General features: G+C 42.9%; 1 protein-coding gene across 1 annotated transcript; it reads left to right on the plus strand.

The window, feature by feature from the left end:
• LYPD6 (LY6/PLAUR domain containing 6) lies at positions 1 to 27538 on the plus strand. The gene is made up of 5 exons (XM_058809879.1): positions 1 to 74; positions 22300 to 22453; positions 24019 to 24117; positions 25582 to 25712; positions 27311 to 27538. The coding sequence occupies exons 2-5, from the start codon at positions 22342 to 22344 to the stop codon at positions 27488 to 27490; spliced, it is 522 nt and encodes a 173-aa protein (XP_058665862.1). The 5' UTR covers positions 1 to 74; positions 22300 to 22341; the 3' UTR covers positions 27491 to 27538.

Raw genomic sequence — 27538 nt, forward strand, 5'->3', positions numbered from 1 at the left:
AAAACTCGGGAAAGCCTCAAAGTTGGGATGGATTTGGGATGATGGCATAAAATATCCCTCCTGCTGCTCCATCGGTGGGTATTATTCCTGAGTAATTTTTCCAGCGGCTTCCTAATTTTACATAAATTGCTAAATATTCTCTATGAGTTGCTAAATATTCTATATAATCTGCTAAATATGCTATAGAAATAGCTAAATATTCTATATATATTGCTAAATATTCTATATAAAATGCTAAATAGTCTATATAAATTGCTAAATATTCTATCTATATGATCTGCTAAGTATGCCATATAAATTGCTAAATGTTCTATATAAATTGCTAAGTATTCTATATAAATTGCTAAATATTCTATATAATCTGCTAAATATTCTATAGAAATAGCTAAATATTCTATATAATTTGCTAGATATTCTATAAAACAGCTAAATATGCCATATAAATAGCTAAGTACTCTCTAGAAATAGCTACATATTCCATATAAGCTGCTAAATACTCTATATAAACTGTTAAGTATTCTCTCTAAACTGCTAAATATTCTACATGAACTGCTAAATATGATAGGAAAAGATGAGAGGAATTACCTCACTTATAATTAAAATTTTATCACGTTTTCCTTTTATGTCTTTTATTGGTTTAATGCCAATTACTCCTGTATTTTATCAAATTTAGGGTAGGTTTGTTTGTTTTTTTTTTTTGCATTCTCCTCCTCTACAAGTGCCTTGAATAGAATAACATAAATTCCTCTCATGGAATTCTGCCTGCAATTATTTCCTATCGGCCAGCCCTGAGCTTTTGTGTGGCTCTGCTTTCATCTCCTGAGCTGCTGTGCAGACAAATTCCGGCTCTCAGGCAGGTGCCTGGCTCGCTGTGGGATGATCCCTGTGGATACTGCAGGGATTTGCCTGGAAAAATGGAAACATTTTCAGCATCAGGCAGGTTGCAGAATCCCTGGGGTTTGTCCCGAGGAGGGAGTTAAGTGCTAAAAGAAAAAAAATTAAATTAACAGGGGAAATTATTGGGATTCAGGATTGGTTTGCAATGCAGGGAATAAAAGGACTCTGGAAAAGGGGAGGTCGTGGAAGGAGAGTGTTTTCCTGGTGGTTTATATCCAGAAATGCTGAAGGCTGCACACTCCTAATCTTGCCTCATTTGGAGCTTATTAATTGTGGGGTTTAAATGCCCTGGGGCTATTTTTTAAAAGTCCTCAAAAATTTATTCTCTCTGGAAATTTCGTGAACTGCTGCTGTTAGTCCTTATTAACTAATTAATTAATTAACTTACTGATTGCGTTCTCCTCTGAAACAGTTGGAAATTTTAAACTCAGCCCCTGTTCCCTTTCATTGTTATTATTCCTTGGTCCAGGCAGAGATTCCCAGCTGGAATCACCTCTCAGGGTGAGTGCAGTGTTTGCCAGCTCTGCTCCTGGAGTGCAGCTGGGGTGATTTCAGCTCACTGTCCTCCTGTGCCACAAAATTCACACTCCTGCTATGGAAATCAGGGATTTTTGGCTCTGGCTGGTGGAGGGAAGGGCTTGGCAAGCTCATTTTTGGTGATTAATCACCTGTAGGATGGATTTTTAATGTAAATATTGTGTGTCTGGAGGAGAAGGTGGAGTAATGCCATAAATGCATGCCACAAAGACACCTGAAAATGAGGTTGGTAGGAAGGAGAAGGACAAGCAAACCAAAATATTTTCCATTAAACCCCTGGATTTCTCTTTGCCAGGTCCTGCGGATTTTAATTTATTTGTTGTTTCACAACAACAAACACAATTTTTGAATAAACAAAGCAAATTCCGCCAGGTTGCTCTTCAGACGTTATTTTTGACGAATTGAATAAAACACTTTAAAAAAAACCTTGAAGAAATACTTATTAAAATTTATTAATGAAATAAATCTGGGCAGATGTGCTTCAGCAGTGTTCCCAAAGAACCCTGGTGGCACAGGGAACAATGGCTCTTGTCCCCAGAAGAATGGGAGCCCTTGATGAGATGTCAGCATCTCCACACCTCGCTCTGTGCATCTGCTGCTCAAGTCACGGGGTCTCGTGGGCTCTCCTGGCCAGAATCCCAAACGGCAGCGCTTTAATTCCACAGCCCAAATATTGATTTAATGGGGGCTCTGCACGTGCAGTTTATTTAGAGTTGATTTGTGTGTTTGTAGAAATGAAATTTGTTTGAGTGTCCCCACATAAGGCTGGTGGTAAATCTAAATATATGAATTAAAAAGACCATTTTAACTTCTAGGTTTTTAATTTTTTTTTGTATTACTCTGTTTTTATACAAATTTGGCCAATTTTGTTGTGTTATTATGTATATTTAAATATTTAACGGGGTTGAATTTATTTTTGCGCGTTTTATTTTCTCTATACCTACCAAGCTCTTTGATTTTGTGCACAACCAACCTTTCCCAACCTTCAATATTTCACCACGGGGCGTTTGTTTTCCTGGGATCCTTGTGCTCCTATAACAAGATTCTAAAGGCAAACCAGTGCAGGGCTGGATTTCACAGAAATCCCGCCTGCTTTTCGGGCTCTCCTTCTTCCCAGACGTACATTTGGGGCTAAACTGCCGGGGAAGCAGATGCCAGTCTGCAGATATTAGGAGTTCAAATCTCTTGAGATGTCTTCATGCTCTTAAGGAGCTTCCAGCCCTCTCCAGGGAGATCCAAGGGGCGGCGAGGGTGGCGCCGGCGCGGGAGGAGAGGGTGAGCGCGGGGTTGGGATCCAGCGTTGGGAACCATCTGTACATCCCAAATCTGGGCCCTTGGGATGCCCGCTGGGATTTTGTGGAGGTGTTTTCCAAGGAGGTTGTTTGGTGGGTAAGAGGTTTTTGGGGTGTCCATGGAGGTAGGGATGAAGGGAGGTTTGTGGGGAGTGAAAATGTTGCGGGTCTGTCACATCCCAAGGAAAGGTTAAGCGGCCTTGTCGTCCTCATTTTACCTCCTGTCTCTGCTGGGTGATGAATGTGTGTCCATCCATAGATAAATATACAAAAAGTACATCTCAAATATATGTTTTATCTACCTAAAATATCTATTTTATCCATCTAAAATATCTGTTTTCTATAGCTCTATAAAACCTGTACACAAATACAGACATCTCCTTACTGATCAGCTGGCCTTCAAGGATGGAGAAGTTTTTAAATTTGTTTTTCCAACTGCATTTTAAGGATGGAAAAAAACCAGTTTCACTGCTGTTAAGTTGTTTTCAGCTTGTATCTACCAAACCATGCTCTACTTAAACATTTAATAGGGTACAAAGCATCTTTGGGGCATTTCATGATGTTTTAAAAATTAATATCACCATCTTCTTACTTTTTCCAGATAACAGATATTTTAAACAGCTTTTACCTTGGGTTTAGATCTAATATTCAAGTGGGAAAAGGGAAAGAAGTGGTTTTTCAGTGTTTTTTATCCTTGGGAGTGTTTTTTTGTGGAATTGCTCTATGCAGCAAATTTTAATTGAGGCAACCAAGAGTGTTTTTAATGAATGAATATTTATCTGCTTTGAGTTTTATATCCACTAAAATATTTTATCTGGAAATGACATTTGGTGTTGTTTGGTTTGGTGTTCAGACAAGGCCTTGGATTTTTGGGACTGGCAAAACAAAAATCTTGAGCATGACCCAGTTTAACAGCAAATTCCCAGCAACATTCCTGGCTCCAAGGACACCACAAAGTCTGAGGAAGTTGATTTTTACGACTTTGGGTCTTATCCTGGTTTGTAATTCCATCTTTTTCCATGGTTGGGACACTTAAGAGTTTTCTCTCTTCCTTTCTCTGTTGGGTTTTGGGATTTGGGGTTTTTTTTGTGTCTGGTGAGGTACTGATGGGAGTGCAGGGTTTCCTTGGCTGAGGTAGCTGGAGGATGTTCCCATCATGGAATGTTCATTGACTTCCCAAGCTTCCCTTCCTTTCCAGCCTGGCCAAATGCCCTCATGGATCCAAGTGAGAAGTTGTAACTTGACAAAATCCTCTTTTCCCTAGGGAACCATCCTGAAAATGGGATCTGAAGGATGAAAAAGGGGAAAATAAGCAACACCACAGGCTGGACCCGGTTGGTTTTTTCCCTGTCTGCAGTGAAAGGGCACTGGGGGAACCATGGGGTGGGATTTGGTGGTGGGATTTGAGGTGGGAACTCCCCATGGATGGAGCTGGGCCCTGTTTCTCCCCTCACCTTGAAAGTCTGCAGGCAGTAAAACTTTTTAGCACTTCCAATAATTGAAAAGTCCTGATTTCCTTGCTGGAATTAAATGCCTTTTAGTGGATTAGTTTGAACCACATCCACTAAGAGCTTGATCATCTGCCAGCCCCGAGAGTTGGGCCAAAGCTTTGTAAATTAATGAGCTCAAGGTGATTAGGACAGGTTGGGTGCTTTGGACCCTGCACCAAATTGTCCCCATGCAAGGTGTGGAGCTCTGGGCGTCTGTCACTTCTTTTTCCCATTTTCATTTGGATTCCTTGGCTGGGAGGGGATTTTGGGAAGGGATTTTCCTGGTTTGGCTGCCAAAACCATGAAGGGAAGTGTGTGATGCCACATGAAAATAATATTGAGGTCCCAAAAGTAGAAGCAACATTATAACCACACTTGTTGCTGGGATAATTCCAATTCCAGTCTCAATCCAAGGATATTTATCTTTGTATTAGTCCACAGGATGTTTTATGGGAACATGAAACACCTGAAACCTCTGTGGGAAGGGGATTTTAAGTCTCGCAGCCACATTTTTGTGTGAATGGAAAAATGTCTTGGGACAAATATGTTGGTACATCTTTATTTAAAGTGTGGGATTTCCACAGAGTTTCATGGATAGTGGAGCATCTTCCCCACGGATTCTTGGCTCAGAGTCAAGGAGAGGAACTGAGCCTTTATTACCCAGCAGGGCAAGTTGTGGGGATGGCTTTAGCACACATTTCATCTGTAATTTCTTTCTAAAAATGTGGTAACTTGCAGTAAAATGTGGCTTTCCTTGGAGGCAGGGAAGACCCTGGTGTTTCCTAAACTCTCATGTGATGGAATCTGATTTCCTACTGGTGTTTGTGGTCCCGAGGACAGTTTGATGGATTTGAGGGTGAATGCCTCATTCCCAAGGCTGATCCCACAGCTGCCTGCTGCTTTGCATCCTGCATCTTCAGGAAATGAGAGCAATTCCAAACTGAGTTTAGTTTAAACTCAGTTTAGATTTTTTGTTTAAAATTCCTGATAATTGTGTTCATTGGTGCCAGTGTTTATCCTCAGTTTTTCCTTCTGATCAACATCCATGGAGGATGGCTGGAATTAGAGAATTCTCTCCAATCCAAACCATTCCATAACTCGTATTATCATTGCTTTTCCAAGGAAATTTTTCCTCACAGCCCTTCCCCTGTTTCCTGAGCACGGTTTGTGCTGTTGGGTATCAGAAGCTCTCTGGAGGGAGGATTATTTTCAAGGTGATCTGTCCTGAAAAGATTCCCTGTGCTTCCAGCAGCTGTCAGCAGGATCTGGCAGGGCTGGGCAGCGCCCTTGGGTCTGTCTGAGCTCTGTTTGTTGGATTTCTCATGTTATTTTGAAGTGTTTTGGGTAAGAATTTAATATCTGCTTATTCTTTTCAAATCCAAAATTCCTGCAGCTCACCTGGCTGGATAATACAGCACTTCCTGAGCTGGTTTTGGGTCTCTGATGTGTAAAATTGTGCACTGAGGTTGCTTAAAGAAAACATCACCAGGTCTTTGGCTGCTGGTGGTGAGAGAGAAATTTCCTGAGTCCACACCTTCATGGGTGGGACCTTCTGTGGCAAATCCTGGGGTGAGAATTTGGATTATCCCTCAGGTGAGACCCCAGCTGCAGAGCTGCCTCCAGCTCTGGATCCAACATCAGAAGGTTCTGGAGCAGATCCAGAGGAGGCCCTGGAGAAGCTCCAAGGCTGGACCCCTCTGCAGCCAGGCTGGGAGAGCTGGGAATGTTCCCTGGAGAAGGGAAGGCTCCAGGCAGAGCTCAGAGCCCCTGGCAGGGCCTGAAGGGGCTCCAGGAGAGCTGAGAGGGACTGGGGACAAGGGATGGAGGGACAGGAGCCAGGGAATGGCTCCCAGTGCCAGAGGGCAGGGATGGATGGGACACTGGGAACTGGGAATTCCTGGCTGGGCTGGGATTGCCAGAGCAGCTGGGGCTGCCCCTGGATCCCTGGCAGTGCCCAGAGCAGCAGCCTGGGGTGGTGGAAGGTGTCAAGGTTGGAACTGGATGATCCCCAGGTCCCTTCCCACCCAAACCATCCCACTGTGTCTCCACGCTGCATCTCCCACCCCATTCCATGTGCTCAGGTGTGGGAATCGAGCAGCTCCTTGGGCATGGCTGGGCTGGGAGCTCCTGCCAGAACCTCTCTGGGTCTGTGCCCTGATTGAAACACATCCCAAAAGAGCCCACTCTGGGTTTCTGCTCCGGAGCTGATGGGGTGATAAGGTGGGAGCTGATGGGGTGGTAAGATGGGAGCTGTGCCTGGAGCTGGACATCGAGGTTCCTATGAACCCTCAGGAAAAATGCTCTTTTGTTCCCAGTTTTGCACAGGAAGCTAATTTTGGCTTCTTTTAGTATCACAGCTCGATCTGGCAGGGAGTCAGAGCTCCAGCTCCATGACCTCATATCTCTGGCACAGAGCTCCACAAAGCAGCTCCTGATAATAAATGAAAAATGTGAAGTATCTGTAAGGCTGTCATAACAGGAGAAGGTTGTACAGCACATTTTTTATTTCTTCTCTTCCCCTTCGAGGTGAAAAATGAATTTTTCTGAGCTGTGATCAGGATTGCAGCGGATGAGAAAAAACAGGGGGGGAGTTCTGGGTTTTGCTCTGTTCCCTCTGTGGCTGTTTGGGCTGAAAATCCACCTGATCTCCCAGAGTGCTGCCTCCACCTCCACATTTATCAGGGAATTGGAGCCACGAAGGGTGAATTAATGGATATTTTCATATTTATTTTCATATTTCTGGCTGCCTTCCATAAATTTAGGAAGGGATCTTAAAGCTCATCCCATTCCACCCCCTGCCACAGGCACCTTCCACTATCCCAGGTTGCTCCAAGCCCTGTCCAACCTGGCTTAGGAATTTTACTTTATTTTTATTATTTTCCTTTAGGTACTTTATAATTATTATTTATTGAAAAATCAAAGCAAATAATTAAAACATTGATTATTTCCTATTCTCAGGCAAACAATTTACATGGCCAGGCTGGGTGAAATTTTAAGATTTAATATGTGGAAGAAACAAATTCCCTGTGGAGGGATGAGACTTTTCCTCCTTACCTGTTAATTCTGTTGCATAGAGGCGAAGGCCTGGATTATAAAAACAAAACCAAACTGTTCAAACTTCTCTTTGTTATTTTTATTTTTTAAAATTTATTTCTCTGACACTTTGACCTGGAGCAATGCTTTTGGCCAGGTGATTCTGGTAAACAAAGAGCACACACCTGAGCAGAGGTGGGAAATTGTTCCCTAATTAATCAATTAATCCCTAATTAATTCCTGGTGCTCCTCCCACTGCTGGGTGACTTTAAAGGAGCTCAGGGAGCTCCTGGTCCCTGGTTTGGTCCTGCTTACCTTATCCTGCTGCTCTGGAGTCCTTTGGTTCCCTGTCCTCGACACAAAGGTAATTTTTAAATCACTTTTTTGATTTCTGAGGGTTTTTATGGTGAAGATGAAGAACCTGGATGGCAAAGGAGGAGTTGGAACTGCTCTGCTTGGGCTCCAGTGCTTGGGAGGCCAAATTAATTAATTTAGGAATTGTGGTGCTCAGAGCTGTGGCCTCAGCTATGAGTTTATGTGTAGAGCTGCACCAAGGGGTAGGAGGGGTCAAGATCTTGGGTGGATTCCAAGATTTCTGCAGGGTCAGGGTCCTGTGGGAGCTGCTCCCACTCAGCCTTTGCAGGAGGATGCTCCCCTCCCTGAATCCTCAGGTTGTGGCTTTTATTTACTTTTGAGGCTCTGTGCTGCTTTAGTGAGCAGCTCTGAGCTTCACATCCAGCCTTGCTGAGCTCTGTGCACAGAGCAGGGAGACAAAACAATTCCTGCTCCAGCTGGGCACCAAGGACAAATGAGCCAAATCTCAGCCCAGGAGCACAAACCCCGTGGGCTGCAGAGAGAAAAACAAGCAGGGTGGGACTGCAGGGGCTAAAGCTGCAATGGGACAATGAACTGCAAGGTGCAAATGGAGCAGAGCTGATCCCAGGGACAGACCCCGGCAGCGCTCGTGCATTTTGGGGCCGTTTTGGTTCATCTTGGGTGCAGCCCTGGCTGGGCTCTGGTGCTGCCCAAGGGGGATCCATGGAGGAGATGCTGTGAGTGAATCCCTGCTTTATTCTGGGGCTCTGCCCAGCCCCTGCTCCAGGGCAGCCTGGACAAGGCGTCACCACCGCTCAAGGCCTCAGTGTCCCGCTGGGGTTTGAGGCCAGTGGGATTTCCTGCTAATTCCACGAAAAACAGAGCAGCTGAAGTGTCTACTCCTGAGAATTTCTGGTTTCCACCTGGTTTTGGAGTCATTTATTTTGGAATATATTAGCAAATCTTCCTGATTTCCTGACTTCTACTCCATTTGCATCTTGCAGTTTGTTGTCCTGGGCCTGGGCAGCCCAGGCCAGGGCCTCACCACCCTCACAGGGGAGGATTTTTCCCAATGTCTCATCCAATTCTCCTCTCTCTCAGTTTAAAGCCAAAAGTTGTGGTTGCCCCTGGATCCCTGGCAGTGCCCAAGACCAGGCTGGATGGGGTTTGGAGCCCCCTGGGACAGTGGAAGGTGTCCCTGCCATGGCAGGGGTGAATTGGGATGAATTTTAAGTCCCTTCCAACCCAAACATTCCATGATTCCTTGATTTTATATTATAGTATGAATCATGATATTAAAGTACAGGATAATCATAATAATATGCAATTAGATGTAACAATAAATTATAATATTTTCATATATAATCATTGCAACCAGCCCTGACACACTGGCACTGCCAACTGCAGGCCTTCATTTCCAACTGTGACCAGAGTTGGCTGGAAGTGCTCACAGAAAGAAGAATATTTCTTTTTCTAAATATCTTTTTTCCATTATTAGTTTGAGATATTTACATAATTAGACATCATGGAAATTAAAGCAGTGTTTCAGTGCCAAAAACTGTCTGCTGGTGAGCCTGGTCATTGTATTAGCAAGTAATCTATATTTTTATCTAGAATATCCTTGGAAAGGCCATCATTCCCTAAAGGAATCCTGATCTGATTGATTTTTTCCACGAGGCCTCAGTGACTTATAACAAAAACAAATTAAAAGAGTGGCACAAAAACTAATTTGGAATTCCTTTTATCACACCTGTTTCCATGTATCCTCTGAACCAGTGGATTTTTGAATTTTCAGCCCATTTTCTAGTCAGTCTGTTGGCTTTAGGGAGCAAATTTTTATCATGCTTTAATCTAGGCTGTTTTAATTTAAGCTTTTTTTTTCTTTTCTGTAGTGTCGTGGACTGGCCAGGTTGTGCTCTCTGCTCTGTCTTGCATAGTCTGTGTTGATCCAGGGGCAATCCTTTGGTATTCCCAAGATTTCTTCACCCTTCTGGAGGTGGTTTCTTAATGATTACAGGGCTAGAAAATAAATATAATAAAATATAATTATTTCAGCTTATTGTTTGAGTTGGGAAACAAAACCATACAAAGCTTTAGTTCAAATATTTTAAGTTTAAATGGGTTTATTTTGTCTTAAATATTCCTTTGTGTTTATTGAGGTAAAACATTGAAGTCTTGTGGAATGACTTTCTTGGAAGCCTCTTTTGTCTCAAGAAAAACAGGAAGAGGTGCCCTTGGAGGGTCATTATTTCCAGTGGAATTTGTTACTCTCAGAATGGAAATAATTGGCAGAAAAGGTTCAATTTGTGAGAAATCAGCAGCTGAAAAATGTGGGTATTTTCAACATTTCCCTGGTCAGACATGAATTCCTACAGAATTTGGGGCAGGATGAGAGCCGAGATCAGATCTGATGGAAACCAATAAATGACGGGAACACGTCAGTGGTGACACAGGGAAAGTGGCCTGTGGAATTCCAGGTGATTCATGAGGGAAAATGAAGCCATGTTGAAATCAGGGGGGCACATTTTGGGAAGCTTTTGTGCTTTTAGTGTGTTCTGGAGGTGAGTGTTTGAGGCAGATGAGTTGGAGCACGATTTTGAGGGATTCTTCATATAGGATAACATCTGTGAGCTGGCAGACTCCTGAATTCCTGGGGTTGTTCCAAAAAAACCTTGGGAAAGTGGACTTGGTCATGCCAAGGGGATGAGACATTCAGATCTAGCACGGGGCAGGGCAGATGAGGAGAGGTTTAAAGTTTAATTAACACCAAGGAGGGGTTAGGTTTTTAATTGATGCGCCACAAAAAGCTTCTGTTTTCCTCATTTGGTTATGGGGTGAGGTGGAAAGAGATGTGGGGGCCTAAAGGGGCAACAGGAGAAGGAATTTGGACAAGGGATGGCAGGACAGGACACTGGGAATGGCTCCCATTGCCAAGGGAAGGGATGGATGGGTGGTTGGGAATTGGGAATTCCTGGCTGGGCTGGAATTCCAGAGCAGCTGGGGCTGCCCCCGGATCCCTGGCAGTACCCAAGGCCAGGCTGGAGCAGCCTGGGATGGGGAAGGTGTCCCTGCTATGGCAGGGGGTGGAATTGATGCCTGGAGAAGGCTGCCCAAGAACAGAGCTAAAGAATAAAGCAGGGATTCACTCACAGCATCTCCTCCACGGATGCACCTTGGGCAGCACCAGAGCCCAGCCAGGGCTGCACCCAAGATGAACCAAAATGGCCCCAAAATGCACGAGCGCTGCCGGGGTCTGTCCCTGGGATCAGCTCTGCTCCATTTGCACCTTGCAGTTCATTGTCCCATTGCAGCTTTAGCCCCTGCAGTCCCACCCTGCTTGTTTTTCTCTCTGCAGCCCACGGGGTTTGTTGTAGTTGAGACAGAGACAGCACAAAGCGACACACTCCATTTTCAGAAGGCTCCAAATATGCGTTTTATACATTCTTACAAAACTCCCAAGTTTACACTTTACTCATTGGTCACGAGAAACAAACAAAGTGCTCATTGGAATAGGCAGCTGCAGGTTTCTCTTATTGATCCTTCTTTCTTTCTTGGTTTCTATGTCAAAGACCTTGGTAGAAAATTCTTTCAGGGCTAAAAATGGATCCTCTTGTCAAACTTCGCTGCTGTAAAACCTCTTCCACAGCTGTTTGTGCTCCTGGGCTGAGATTTGGCTCATTTGTCCTTGGTGCCCAGCTGGAGCAGGAATTGTTTTGTCTCCCTGCTCTGTGCACAGAGCTCAGCATGCCTTAAACATTATCCCTTTTACACTAAAGCAGCACAGAGCCTGAAACATAGAAAAGCCAAACCTGAGGTGTCAGAAAGGGGTCACCTTTAAGGTCCTTCCAACCCAAACCAGTCTGGGATTCCATCAAAATTGTTCCAAGCACTTGGGTTTGTCTCCATCCTGAACATCCCATCCCCTTCCCAGCTCAGCTCCTGCTCTCTTTCCCTGCTCACCTCAGGCCGCGTCCAGCCCTTTGTCCTGGCTCCTGGCCGTGTTTATTGTCCTTCACTCCCCTGATTTTTATGCTTATTTTCATTTTTTATTTTTATATTACCCAAACCAGGGTTTTCCATTCTCATGGGGACTGAGTGTTGTCCTCGTGACCATCAGAATTTATCTCATGAGCATTCCTGGAAGATCCTCAATTATTTTCCCATCCCTTTTTTTCTGAGCCCATTTTTAGGAAGCTTTATTCGTGCCAGCATGTTTTCTGCCACAAACCAGAAATATTCTGCTTATTGTGAATAAAATGCTGTTATTTTGGAAAAGTTTCTGCTATCCAGGCACTGTAGTTTCAGGGAAATTCACTTTTTTTGTACTTGGGCACTGTTGTTATTTGCAGTTAACCCTGAATAAACACAGCAATTAATCCATGAGCTCCAGGGATTTTTTTTTTTCTGGTGGGTTGAAGCAACAATTGGATGAAAAAAAATAAACAACCCCAAAGGCCCCTAAAACCCACCAAAATAATTGAATAAACAACAACAAAGAAATCCTTTTGTGACATTGCTTAAAAATTATAAGGTTTGTTTTGGGGTGAAATCTATTAGAATGAGAGCCTGGTTCTCTGCTGACAGAACTGTTGAGTACCTTGGTTTATTTTATGTATTAAATAAATATTAAATATGTAATTAAATTATTTATTTATTAAATAAATAATAATATTAAATAAAAATTAAATAAATTAATTAAATTAATCTGTTTACTCTTACTGAAAATAAATTTGTGCCTCAGCTTTCTGACCTGCTGGCAGACAATTATAGATCACAGGGATATGTTTCTGTTTAGCTGTGGAACATAAAATGATTTTTCATTATAATATTGTGATGTGCCCATGCTTTTCATTATGTGATAAATACACATTAAAATTTATTGACAGTGTTTATCTACAAGGGAAATGCAGGGAGGGTAATGAACTTGTGTGAAAATGGAATTAAAAATTAAATATACAAGGAAATGGATGCTGAGGGAGTGAAATGTCCCTGCTTTATTCCTGGAATTTTCTGCAGTTAATGCACTTTATAAATAGCTTCCTCCAAACTGAATTTGGAACAGCAAAATTGTTCATTTTAGCATCAGAAAAGTGAATTAATATTCAGTTATTCAGAGCATTTTGTCCATCTGTACATTGTAATGACATAAATGAAAAGGAGTGACTTTCTGCACACGGGTAAAGAATTTTCTGTGGGAAGGCGCCAGGACTCAGCTTTCCAGGACATTTATGTGATAAAAACCAGGGAGAAATCCAAAATTTCCACCTCAGGAATATCCACTGAGACCCCTCATTGTGGTGTTGGAAGTTTGAAACCATCCTGAAAGCTAAAATGGGGATGGAGTTTTACATCTTCCCATCGTGCTGGGGAGGAGTTTTCTCTTAATTAGTCCTTTGCTCATCATCAAGTTGGAAAAATAAAGGAATTAAATGTTTTTTTTTTCTGTGAGGAAAAGTGGAAATTAATTTGCCTAGGATTTCAAATAACACTGGAAATTCTTATGGAGCACAGGGTTTGGTTTGGGTTCTGCTAGGTTTTGTTTTTCTGGAAAAACTAATGAAAATCTTCATGAATTAAGGATTTGTTTACTCCATGGATTAACCAGACAGCTGAAAGTACGTGAATTAGTCAGTTCTCATTTGGGTTTATTGCATATTATTTAATGATATGTCGGTTTTCTAATTTATACCAAAATAAAGCGTACATTAAAACTGGAGTAGGATAACTTTGAGTAAAGCTTTTGGAGGAAAATATCTGAAATTTGGTGTCACAAGATAGAAAATACAAAATCAGATTAATTTTGCTCTTTAAATATAATTAATTGTGGCAATTTCTGCAAAGAGATTTACAGCAAAATTTGTTACAGTCCTTATGGAGTGAAGGGTGGCAGCAGAAATTATAAAATAGAACAAGAAACTCTCATTTATTCAGATTCAGAGAAACATGAGCTACTTTATCAAGAGAAAATGAGAATGAGGTACTTATCTAAAGGATCCTTGTAGGAGGCTCGGGTCCTTGGTCATTAGATTTTACGGAGATGTCGGAATTGTACAGCTGGGAATGGCCAAGCCATTCCCAATTGCCCGTTATTTCCCTGAGGGTTGCCGTGGCATCTTCTCCAGCCTGGTTTGAGATCTTTGGAAATGTGGAAAGCAGAGGTGTTGTCCTCCTAAGTGTCCCCTCCTTTTGTGGCTTCCCTGGATTTTGGGTGCCTTGTGCCAACGGGAATTCACGCGCGGGTCGGGAAATAAAAAATGGGATGAACTCTGGGTGAACTGCCAAGGGAAGGGAGCCCTTCCATGGCCTCATCCCCGTGTTTCCAGGACTGGAAAAATGACACATGGTGTTTGTTAACTGCTCCATGCGTATGTTAAATTATTTGGGGGGAAACCACGGCATCACAGCGGGAATTGGGAAAACCGGGATTCGCTAATATCACGTAACTAAGGAGAGGCAAGGAATAAAAACGGTGCAATCAGTGATGGGTCAAAACGCTCCTCAGAGGGGAAAAGGCTGAAATTTTGGCTGTGTTCACAACAATAAAGCCTCGTTTGTGCGAGGTGACGTTGGCGGGGCCGAGCCGTGGCGCCGCACAGAGCTCGCTCCGGGCGCGGCTGCGGCTCGGTGCCTAATCTAGCATGGCAAATGTGCGAGGTGATGTCCCAGAGGAACTGTCACAAATCCCGCCAGAGAGGCATCGGGAGAGCGGGGACACAATGGTGCAGATTGATGTCTGGCTTTATTAAAGCACAGTTTGGCGCAGGAGGGACAGACTCCCCCTTTCATGTCCCCGTCAGCCTCTAATCAAAGAGTTTCTTATCAATACTTCTGGCGCAAAGATACTGAATGCAGAATAGCAGGGAAATGGGGGGGGGGAAAGAAAATATCTTTTGGAAGTGCCCTTTTCACCAATTACATCTGGAGATGTCACTAGGCTGGGGTTTAATTTGGCCCGAGCACGCTTGGTTAATTGGGTAGAACTCATTTTTGTAATAATCAGGAGGGTTCGGAGCTTTGGTGCTCTGCTTTGGCCTCCCCCCAATTATTCCCTGTAACAGTCTCACAGCCAGAGCCAGAATCCTGCCTGCTGGAAAACGATGGGATTGTTTGGAGACCTATTTTCCCCATCATCCCAATGAACCTCCCTTGTAATTTTTTACTACTTGAAATATTTGTTGCTGTAGCACAAATAAAATGCTCCAGGAGTTTACCCAGGATGACCTTGGACTCAGGAGTTGTTCCTCTGATCCTTTAAAAATACTGAGGATCCTCCTGCTCTCAAGGTTGTCCCAGTTTTCTTGACATAGTAAAAATTTAACCTTAAAATCTCATCCCATTCTATTTAAAATGCTACAAGCTGAAGCAGGGACTAGAAAAATGTTTTCTTGATGGGTTTCATATCTTGGTTGCAGCTTAGATGATTTTCCAGCGCTTGTCATTAACATGGAATGCATTCTCCTGGGGTTTTTTAAATTTCCCTTGTTTCTTTGGCATTGTTTTGGCAGCATTTTATTTGCTGACACTGCAATGGTCTTTCCCTTTTCCCCGGTAACTGGGATGCTCTTGCTTGGTTTAAGTAGGAAAGATGGTCCAGGATGATCCCAATTGCTGTTTCCACATGGAGCAAAATTTAATTTTGTGCATTCCCCTTCCTCCTTTTGCCACGAGAGTTTCCTGAGGAGGAAGAAGACAACGTGTGATCCACAGAAATCCCATCCCTGCCTTGGGAAAAGGAGCCCTTTCAGCTGCCCCACTGAACTCAAATATTTATTTAGGGAATAATTTAGCTGCTCTCCTCCCCTTGGCCACTGGAACTCAGCAACTGGGGGTTTTTGCTTCTTATTAGCAGGAAAATCCCAGGATTTCTGTGCTCACGCATGGTTTCCTTATCCTGTCTGCGTGGAGCCGGGCTGTCTGGGGGCTCTCCATGCACTGAGGTCAGCCTGTGTGCTGAGGGGCTTCCAAAATTCCCAAACTGAACAAAAGCCTGATCCCCCACATCCCCCCAGACTTTCTGGCCATTTTGCTTTTCATGCAAAAACTGGGAATAGGTCTTGAAATGATTTGTTGGATCATCCATGTCCATTTTCCTGCTGGTTCAGAGGTGTTCATGGTCACGGGTTTGAATATTCCATGTAATTTAAAGGAAGGAAAAGTGGTGTCCCTGTGCCACATTCATGGAGTAAAATGGGAATGAATTTTCTCTAACTTGGAATATTTCACCTGCTCAGCTTGACAATTAATTTGCAGAAATTATATTTTCTTATATCCTGGCTGAATTTTAAGTTCACTTTCCCCCCCTGTCATTAATGCCAAATATTAAGTGTCTTAGATATTCCAGTAAAATATATTTATTCCATCCCTGTGTTTTTCTGAAGCCTAACTATCCTGAGGATAAATGGAAGTGACATTTTACCCTGAATCATTAAAAGATGGAAGGATTTAAGAAAAGTTTCACTGGTGGGACTGAAAATAGGAGTGATTCAGGTTGAAAACAGAAGCCAAGTGCTGGCTGTAAAATAACCTTGGAATCACATCCTGTGAAAGATTAAATTGCATCCGAGGGAAGGCGGCGTGAGAGGGAACATATTGTCCCCCCCTTCACTTCCCCAGGTCCGGGGCTTTTAGCTCAATGAACTCCAGGCTTTGTAATTAGCAGCCAAGGCGATTAGATGGGCCACGTTCCTGGGAGTAATTAGTGCACTAATTGTGTTTGATTGTTTAATTACTCTTGCTTGCTGTAATTGAGGAGAGGCAGCGAACCCCTCTGCGAGAGCTCTGAGAGGTTCCTTGGATACAAGAGCTTTACCATGTCCCATTTTATGGGGAGGGGGATGCACATTTAACCATTCCTGGGGTGAAACTGCCAAGAAAATCCCCTAAATAGCACGTGGAAAAAAGCTGGATTTGGAGGCAATTCATAAAAATTCCAGGGTTTTTTTCATAACCTTTTGACACGTGTGGTGGGAACCAAAAGAAATAAATAGAATAGACACAAAAAGGCTGAGCAGGATAAAGGGGAAGGGGGAAAAAGGCAATTAGAGCTGGAGAAGTTGCAAATAGTCCTTCGGATTGTTGTCTGGGATCCGGCACAGCTGCCAGATGGAAAACGTTCCATCGCCATTCCGATTTGTCTTTGGACAGTGATGACACAGGCAGAGAGCTGGGCTTGGATTTGGAGGCTGGAGGGAGATGAAAACTAACCCAAATATTGTAAATTCAGTCATGCAAAGTCCAACCTGTAGCTTTGTGTGACCTGGAAGAAAGGCAGGAGGAAAATCTGCAGAGTTATTTAGGAAAGTCATATTGGGATGTGCGGGAGGGAATTCCTGGTGGGAAGACTTTGCCTCCAGAACAGCTCTTCCAGCCTCGTCAGGCTGCTCAGAGTTCCCATGTCTTTGTTTCCCACTGAGAAATGATCACCCTAGGGCAGAGGAAGGATGGCCCAGCAGAACAGAAACAACCTCAGTGGCTTCTCACAGATGGCACTGCCTGGCCATGCTGTGATTGCTGCTTTAGGCCTCAGGAAGCCTCCTGCCCACTGACAGGGAATTTTTCCTGGCTTTTGCTGGCTTATTTCATGCAAGGAAGAGTTGATTTGGAGAGCTCTGAGATGGAGGCCCTTCCAAGGGGAAGGATAACAGGAAATGTCAGGGTGAAATTAGTTGGAACCTTGTAGGAACTTGGAGGTGTGGCCCAGACAGCAAGGAGGAGATGAGGAGGAAGGTTGGGATGAGCTGTCAGCAGAATCGTCAGCCTCCTCCTGTGAGGGACAACCATCAGCCTCCCACCAACCAGGCAACTTCCCACTGCCCTAGAAATCCAGGGAGAGCAGGGAAATGCTCCATCTCCCCCTGGAGCGAGGTGGAAGGCCCTGAATGCCACAACCTGTGCCACGCTTGTGTGAGGAGAACCACAGAAATACCCATGAGTCAAGAATTCCTTCCTGCCTGGCATTGGCTGAGTGTTTGTACGGGAAGATTTGGTGTCTGACTCCCTTTTTTTATCCTTCCTGGAACGGTGTTTTTACTGCAAAGCTGCAGCTGGCCCAGCTCAGGGGTTTGATCGTGGTCAGCCAGCTGACCTGAGGAGGACAGGAGGGACAAAGCCATCCTTTAAAATAACTGTCCCCTCCATCAACACTTCTCCCCTAAACCCAGAGCCCTGATATCCGTCCTCCTCTCCGGGGAGGGTTGGGACCTTCCATTGTCCCCAGAGCCGGTGCCAGCGAGGCCGAGATGTCCCCTCCCTAATGAGAGCTGACAAGTGGGCAACTGGGCTGCTGCTCAGGCCCTCCCATGGCTCATTTGCACCGTGGTGGGGCAAAGGCCAGGCCGGAGTAATCCGGAATGGGAGCTGTAGGAAAGGCATTTTGTGCTGTTCTTGTGAGCCAGCAAAGCCTCCTGATAAGGAAAGCCCCATATCTCTCCTGAGGAAGACACCAAGGTTGTCACCATTGTGAGAGGTGATGAAGGAGAGAAAGTTAAAATATACAGACTCCAGCTGGCTCACAGAGTGACCTGGATCCTTGTTCACCTACTGAGAACTTTGTCTCTAACCAATGGGCAGTGAATGTGTCTGTTAAGTAAATGTAAATATCTTGAAAAACTATAAAAGCAAATGTTGCTGTAACAAATCCCTCTCTCTTGCACCCTTCTGGTGGAGTCTTGGTACTTGGCGCTGTGTCACGCTCAGGGAACGGCCTTTCCACCTCCGAGATGCCACTGGAGCAGGGCAGAGGGAGTTAACAGGGATGGGATTTCTGTGTCAGCACCCAGGCCCTCTCACACACTGATTGCATGATCCAAATGATCCAAACCCAAATGTGGGACTTGTTCTTGGATTCTCTGCTCCTCACAGTGACCCCAGATGTGTCAGAAATTCTCTTTTCCCAGCCCTGCGCTCAAAGGAGTCAGAGCTCTTCAGTTCTTGCTCTCAAGGTTGTTCATTGTTCCTTATCTATAAAATTCTTTCTCCTGTCCAGCCCAGCTCTGCTCAGCAGCACAGACAGAGGCACTCTGCCTGCCCCAGGGTGGTGTTATCTTTTTATACTAAAAACTACGTGTGCAATATTTACAATTACTGCCCAATACCCATCACCTGTGTGAGACAGTGAGCTTCTACTCCAAACCAATCCCAAAGTGCCACCATCACAGCAGGAGATGGAGGCCAAGAAGAGGAAGGAGAAAGGCTGGACATGCCCAGATTCCTCCATCTTGCCCCCTGAACCCCCATGCTAAAAACCCCAAAATCCATGTGAGGAGCCGAGGGAATTCTGAGGGAAAAACTATCTGCCCGTGCCTCGTATCTGCTCTGCCAGCAGAGGTTTAGCCCTGGAGTAGGTGGTACACCACCAATAATTCTTGAAAATAAAAGTTTTGTACAAAGTTTGTCTGTTTTAGCTGATAGTCCTGGATTAAAAGGGGCTTGAATGAAAAACCCTTTATGCCTTTGGTGACGCATTTTAGGGCTTATAGCATTCCTAAAGAGAATCCACCATTGCAGAAAATTAGGATTTTGGGAATCAACCAAATTTTTTGTCAAATGTTTGGAGACAGTACATTATATCTGTATATCTATATTAATATTGCCTTCCTTACATTTTATTTTTACATGTAACACCAGAGAAAATGAGTGGGCTGAACATTAAATTAATATATAATTAATTGAATATTTAATATCTAGTTTTTGGATGTTGAGTTTTAAAGTATTTAATATTACTTTAATGCAATAACATTTTTTGCCACTCCACTCTCTGTAATCATCATTACCTTAAATGTCACCAAATATTTGCCCCCCATGAAACAGAACTATGTGTACCCCATCTGTTCATACTCAAAATATTCATGGAATATTAAATATTTAGGTTTTTGGCACTGGGTATTTCCATGTTTGTAGAAATTCCTGGTTTTACCATACCTGTGTGTATGGAATGAGCAGGTGGAATATGGTCATGGTGACAATAATGGTGGCAGGTTCTTGCCACATGAGGACTTCCCTAAATTACATGGTTTTAAATTTTGGCCCCGCTTGCCTTGCTCTGGACAATTTTCTGTCCCAGAGGGTTTTAAAATTGCAATTCTTTGCCTGTGATTAAACCTGTTTCAACCTGAAAATGGAGGTGGGGCAGTGAATTCTCTCCGTTCGTTCAGGGTTTCTTGCCACTCATTAGGAGCTGGCAGTTAAGGCCCTTGCAATTAGCAGAGGAAGGATGTGGATGTTTTTAGGGAGCAGCTGGAGGGTTTCTGACACCAGCCACTTTTCCAAACTGGTGGCTGAGTGCTGCCACAGAGCATTTGGAGAGGGGCTGGGTGAGCAGTTGCTCCCACAGAAGGGACACTGGGAAAACCAACGTCCCCAACTGCAAGGCTTTGATCAGTTCTGCAAAAACAAAAGAGTTTTGTGCTTCGGATGAGCAAACCCAACAAATTCCTGTCTCTCTGTGAGGAATTCCTGCCGTTATTTCAACCTTGCTGTGCTTTAGCTTAAAATATCTCTATAATGGTTGGATTTGATGATATTGGAAGTCTTTTCCAACCTTGATTCCATGATTGTTTGTCCTTTATGTTGATAATTTGTTAATTATTGATGAGAGTTGGAGTTGAGCTGTGATGAGCTCCTCTTTTTGGGATGTGAATCCTCATTTTTTGGTGCTGTAGCTCAGTATCAATCCTCATTTTTTGCTCCTGATGGTCTCACTGCAAACTGCTGATGTCTTAAAATGAAGAGTGGGGCTTGTGAAACCTTCCTGGTGTTATTTGGGGTAAAAAAAATAGTCCCAAATTCCAAATTCTGCCTCCAGATCCCACATGGACCCATTTCTTTCATCTTCCATGTGGTTGGGAGAGGTTTATTTCCTGTCTGCTTCTAATCAGGATTTCATTCTCCCCTGGCTGCGAGGGATCAATGGAGTAAATCCAAAATTCCCTCTTCATAAGGTTGAAGCAACAAAGTTTAAAGCACCAGGCTGTGTGTTATCTTTTTTCCTCATATTTTTTATGGATTTCACTGTGTTTTAATAAAAAAGCTGTTTGTAGATAACAGCAGGGACAATGACAACCTTTGTGCTGCTGGTCCTGGGTGGATTTCTGCTGTGGGACAAACATTTGGAGGTGACATTCCCAACCTCATCATATCTTTCCTGAAAAAAAAAATCAACAAAAAATAAAATTTATTAGATAATAACCACCACATATTCAGAGCTGCTTAGGAATTATCTGGGTGTTGCAGATCTTTTGGTTGATCAGGATGGAAAAACTCATCCCAGCCCTGTGTGTTCTGGGTGGATTCCAAAGGAAACCATCAGCTCCAGCCGGGCTCAGCAGCCACACCCTTTCAGGATTTTCCTGTCACATTTGATTTTTGAGGCACTTTGATAATTTTTAAGGTTTTCTAATAATCTGAGCTGTGTATTTAAGGATTTTTTTAGTCTTGTCTGCCCCTGAGCTGTGTATTTAATGATTTTTTAGTGTTGTCTGCCCCACAGCCTGGGGTTGGGATGGTCTCAGCAATGGTACCACAGTGGGTATTGAGTTCTGCTTTAATTAGTTCACATCAGTCAGGGACTTGGGAAAAATACACCAAATTATTTATTAATGGCATAATAAAGGGAATAAACCCCTTTGGAGCATGGATGAGGAAAATCCAATGGTGACTTTGTTTGTAGCTCTGAGATGGAGGCTTTTCCAGGAGAAAATGCCAAGATAAAATCAGTAGGAGCCTCACAGGATCATGGAGATGTGGCCCAGCCAGTGAGGAGGAGTCAGGAGGAAGGTGGAGATGAGGTGTACTGTGGGACCAGCCAGCTTCCCACAGCACTGGAAATCCAGGGAGATCCTTTCTCCACCTTTTCCAACGAACTAAATGTGCTGTGTGGGACGCGGTTTTACAAATCAGAACCAACCCACTGACACTGACAGGAAAATCTGGAGAAATTTGGATCTAAAGAGAAAAAATGTTGCTGTTTCCTCCTGAAAAGCAACATAGAACCAGATTAATGGGGTCCTTTTAACTCCATGTTATCCATTCCCTTTAACTCCATATTTTCCATTCCTTTTAACTCCATGTTATCCATTCCCTTTAACTCCATATTTTCCATTCCTTTTAACTCCATATTATCCATTCCCTTTAACTCCATGTTTTCCATTCCTTTCAGCCATGCTGTATCCTTGTCAATTTAAGTGTTTCACCTGTGAAAAGACCTCACATAATTATGATTTTGGTGTTTATTGATGCCAAATTAACCAGAGGAGTTGGAGGCTCTGGGGTTGGGTTATGGGGAGAAGGTGGTGGCCAAGTCTTTCTGGGTTTTCTCTGCTCATCCCTGCTCCAGCCAGAAAAGAGGGATTGGCCATGGGAATGGCTGCCCAGGGAGATGCTGGAGTCACCATCCCTGGAGGTTTGTAAGGACAGCCTGGATGTGGCCCTCAGTGCCATGGTTCACCATTTGGCTTCTGAGGAGGTGGCAGCACCTTGAGGAGGGATTGAAAGTGCCCCACAAGTGCTGCCAGGAGAGCAGTTAAGGAATTAGGCCTGGTTTGGTGAGATAAATTCGGACAGAGGCTGCTGTTGAGAGCTGGAGGTGCAGCACAGTGGTTTTGTTCCCTGTGGGGCTGTGGAACACGAGCAGCTCTTTGCCTCGGCGGGACAAGGCGGTGTCTGTCACGGGTTGGAGCCAATGATCTCGGAGGTGTTTTCCAGCCTGGATAACTCTGTCATTCTGTGACTCTGCCCAGGTGGGGATCTCGGCCGCCGCATGAGCAGGTGCTGGCCGGGCCATGGCCTGGCCACCAAGGCTGCTCCTGCTGCTCCTGCTGCTGCCCGGCCGCGCTCCGGCCGCGCGGAGCCGCGACTTCACCGCCAAGGACATCGTCTACCTCCACCCCTCCAGTAAGTCACCTCCCCCTGACACCCTAAATTGTTGTGAGGGTCCCCAGGACAAGGCCAGAGATGAGAATTGACCCCAAGTTCTCAGAAGTCTGGTTTATTATATTATGAAGTTATTCTATATTAAAAGAAATTGTATACGAGAACTATACTAAGGGAAGAGAAAGGAGACATCAGAAGGTGTCACGGACATATTTTATGAAAAATCCTTTTGCTAGGATTGTTCCTCCTGAGAAGCTGGGAGGCCTCAGGAACAAAATGTAACCAATGGTTATCTGCTGCTGTGGAATGCAACAGGTGCATCTGGGATTGGGCTCATGTGGTTGTTTCTAATTAATGGCCAATCACAGTTAGCTGGCTCGGACTCTCTGGTCAGTCACAAGATTTTATTACCATTCCATTCCTTTCTATTCCTTGATTGCTTTGATGAACTCCTTCCTTCTATTCTTTTAGTAAAGTCTTAATATATAATTTTCTTCTAATATAATATATATCATAAAATAATAAATCAGCCTTCTGAAACTTGGAGTCAACATTCTCGTCTCTTCCCTTGTTGGGGTTGCTTGCAAATTCCACATTTGGTGAGTCCCAAGTGAGGAACATTGCCACAAGAAGGCTTGACAAGAATGAATAATAAAAACCTGTGACACACTCAGAGAGTCTGACACAGCTGTCTGTGATTGGATGTTGAATTAAAACAATTCACCTGCTGGGTAAACAATTCTCCAAATCACATTCCAGAGGAGCACAACGTGGAGAAGCTGAGGCCTCTCATCTTGCCAGGGGAGGAGGTGATGAGGAGGAGGGTGAAGATGTGGCCCTTGGGGCCGTCGAGGTTCAAAGTGCTGATAAATGTGACCTGTTCACCATTTGGCTTCTGAGGAGGTGGCAGCACCTTGAGGAGGGATTGAAAGTGCCCCACAAGTGCTGCCAGGAGAGCAGTTAAGGAATTAGGCCTGGTTTGGTGAGATAAATTCGGACAGAGGCTGCTGTTGAGAGCTGGAGGTTCAGCACAGTGGTTTTGTTCCCTGTGGGGCTGTGGAACAGGAGCAGCTCTTTGCCTCGGTGGGACAATCCCCAGAGTGTTTCAATCCACCTGATATGTTGTTATCAGCACTGATAAAGCCGCAGTGTTGATATGAGCTCTGATTCCAGGGCAATGAGCACTCCCAGCTCCCATTAGCTCCCTTTGAAGTCAGCACTGGGCACTTTGGCTGGGTAAACACAGCTGGAACGAGTCCACAGCGACCTAAATGTGCTGTGGGGGTCGGGGTTTTACAAATCAGGACCAACCTGCTGACACTGACAGGAAAATCTGGAGAAATTTGGGTCTAAAGAGAAAAACTATTGCTGTTTCCTCCAAAAAAGCAGCATGGAACCAGATTGACGGGGTTATTTTAACTCCATTATCATTCCTATTAATTCCATATTTTGCATTCCTTTCAGCTGCACCGTATCCTCTTGGATTTAAGTGTTTCTCCCAAAAAGCAGTGTAGAACCAGATTAATGGGTTCATTTTAACTCCATTTTCCATTCCTTTTTAACTCCATATTTTGCATTCTTTTCAGCCACACCGTATCCTCACGGATTTAAGTGTTTCACCTGTGAAAAGGCCTCGGATAATTACGAGTGCAACCGCTGGGCTCCGGATGTTTACTGCCCCCGAGGTAACCAGCCCCATCCCAAACCAACGGAGCCCCCTTATTCCCAGAAATGTGGAATTCTGGAGTTCATCCCTTAAGCTTTTCTGTCTCCTTGCAGTGGATGAGGTTGAGGACCCGGAGCTTTTCCCTGTTTTCCTCTGGCTCAGCTGGAGGATTCAATCAGGCTGGTGTTGCTTTCCTGAAATTCCAGACTGGTTTGGCTGGGAAGGGACCTTAAAGCTCATCCCATTCCATGGGCATGGACACTTCCATGATCCCAGGGTGCTTCGAGCATCCAGCCTGACCTTGGACTCTTCCAATCCAGCATTTCCTTCCTATTTCTCCTGCTGGTTGAATCTCAGGAATCCAGGAGCCTCTCTGAGAATTCCATCCCAGCTCCTCCTCACCCTCACAGGGAAGGATTTTTTAAGAGTTTTATTTCTCTTAATGGTGAATACAGAGCCAATTTCTGGCTGTGTTCACCTCCCTCCCCTATGGCACAAATCCACATTCAGGGCAGCCACAGCTGGAATTTTGGTATTTTATTTGATCCCATAAATCCCCTTGGAGTCTGAAATTGGGAACAGCTCTTTAAAAACCCTTTAATAAAACACTCAAATATCAGATCTGAGCTGCCCAGATCTCCCCTTCCTTCACCAGTTCTCTTCTGAGACAGAGAAACAAAAACATCAAAAAATATTGAGATTATCCGCAGCCCCTGTGAATCCCATTTAGCTGGGTTGTTTTGGGATTTTGCCTTTGGGAAATGTTTATTTTGGAAGGAGATGACCCTGCTGTGTTTGCAGCCTGTGTCAGGCTCGTTATCAGCCCAGAATTTGCTTCCTTTGAGCTCAAATCAGCAGCAATAAAACCCTCAGGCTGGCTGGCATGGCACCAGACCAGTATTCCCAGATAAATCCTTGTTTGGACAGGAGAAAAGGGCAATAGGGACCTGAGCACATAAATATTTCTATGTTTTTTTAGGGACAAGGTGCTGCTTCAGACAGCACATTATATACAATAAATACATCAAAAATTGGTATTTCTTTAAAGATCCCATGATTGGAAAAAAAAAAAATCCAGCATTTCTTTCCTATTTCTCCTGCTGGAGGACTCTCAGAGAAAGGGAATTAGGCAGATAAATATTTCTCATTTTTTAGGGACAAGGTGCTGCTTCAGCCAGCACATGATATACAATAAATACATCAAAAATGGTATTTTTTGAAAAGTTCCATGATTTGATAAAAATTCAGGACTTCTTTTCTATTTCTCGTGCTGGTGGAATCTCAGAGAAAGGGAATTGAGCAGATAAAGACATTTCCATGTTTTTAGGGACAAGGTACTGCTTCAGCCAGCACATGATCTACAAGAAATACATCAAAAACTGGTATTTTTGAAAACATTCTACGATTTGATAAAAATATAAGATTTATTTCCTATTTCTCCTGCTGGAATTGGGCAGCTAAAGACTTTTCCATGTTTTTTTAGGGACAAGGTACTGCTTCAGCCAGCACATGATGAGGGCCAGCGGGGAGAGCGTGTCTGTCACCAAGCGCTGCGTGGCCCTGGAGGAGTGTCTGAGCACGGGCTGCACCTACATCAGGCACGAGGAGTACAAGGTGGGAGAAACAGAGAAAAATTATAGAATTAGGGGTTGTTTTGTAAATATAGTATGTGCAGATATTGGTAAAAATGAAAATATAATATAATGTAATATAATATAATGTAATATAATGTAATGTAATGTAATATAATATAATATAATATAATATAATATAATATAATATAATATAATATTTATTACACTATTATATACTACATATTATATATAGTAGATGTTGTAAATATTATCATTATATAACATTCAGTAAAATATTTTAATTTTCTATGTATATAATATAATACAATATATATTATTATATATAATAGTATATGTATAATATATAATAGTATCATATATTATATATGTATAATATATACTGTATATAATATATGTACAATGTATATATAATGTATAAATTATATATACATATTCGATCTCTAATATATACTGTATATTGTAATATTTTAGATATAATATACCATATAATATACCATATATATTTGATATATTAGCATGTAATATATAATGTGTGCTGTATATATTATGTAATATATATGATATATTCCTAATAGAGACAATATATTAGATATAATATAACAGCAAATATAGAAATATAGGACAATATAGAAGACAATATATAATAAAATATATATTATATATGAAATATATAATAATGTTATCTAAAATATGTAATAGATAGAAATATTATATAAAAGATATAGTATATAAAATACAATAGATATAGTATAGTATGTAATTTGTATTGTACATTATATATAATATACAATATATTTACATATATACAAAATATTGTGAATACAATATATAACAATATATAATAGTATACAATACATGATATATAATATATAATGTACATGGTACAATATATACAATATATTCTCTCTATGTTAAATATATTTTATTAATATAATAAATTTATATGTAATATATAAAAGGAATTATCTATATATTGAAATACATATACAATATACTATATAATACCCTTATATATCCTTAATATATCTATATATCAAGAAATACGGCCTATTAGATGTAATATAAAAAACAATATACAACTATATTTAATAACATAATATATTTCATATGTTATATTATATATCATATCATGTTACATTTTAATATTATATATAATATCTACTATATACAATATGTACAGTGTATATATAATGCTTAAATTATGTGTATATAGTATATAATAAATTTTGTATCTTATATAAAGTATGTATTATATAATACGTATATTAGGTATATATACGTATATATAATATTTATCCATCATACATATAATATTATTGATAGAAATTACAATTTATGGAGTAATTGGAGTGCCAGAAGTCTGGCTGGGTTAATGGGTAAATTCAGCATCGGCTGAAATCGAAATTCCCTTGGGAATGATTAAAAAGGGAGGGGAAAAAAGGGAAAGAAAAAGAAGGGAGAAAATCATATTCTCTCAATAGATGGATTTTTAAAGAGTGGAAGGAGAGGGAAAAAAAGGAGAGAGAAATCACAGGGAGCTCCTTGGCTAATGTACCGTTATTTTCCCTTCATTTTCCCGCCTGGAACCCCTCGTTCCCTGTCCGTCTGTCCGTGCAGGTGTGCACGTCGTGCTGCGAGGGCAGCATCTGTAACCTGCCGCTGCCGCGGAACGCCTCGGACGCCGTGTTCGCCACGCTGGCCCCGCTCAGCGCCGCCGCGGGCCCGGCCCCGCTCGGCCCCGCCGCGCTCGGGCTGGCGCTGCTGGCACAGCGCTGGCTCACGGCCGCGGGACGCTGACCGCCACGGGGACCGCCACAGGGACAGGGACCGCCACAGGGACAGCGA

The sequence above is a fragment of the Ammospiza caudacuta genome, chromosome 8 (assembly GCF_027887145.1).
Source record: "Ammospiza caudacuta isolate bAmmCau1 chromosome 8, bAmmCau1.pri, whole genome shotgun sequence".
Lineage (NCBI taxonomy): Eukaryota > Metazoa > Chordata > Aves > Passeriformes > Passerellidae > Ammospiza > Ammospiza caudacuta.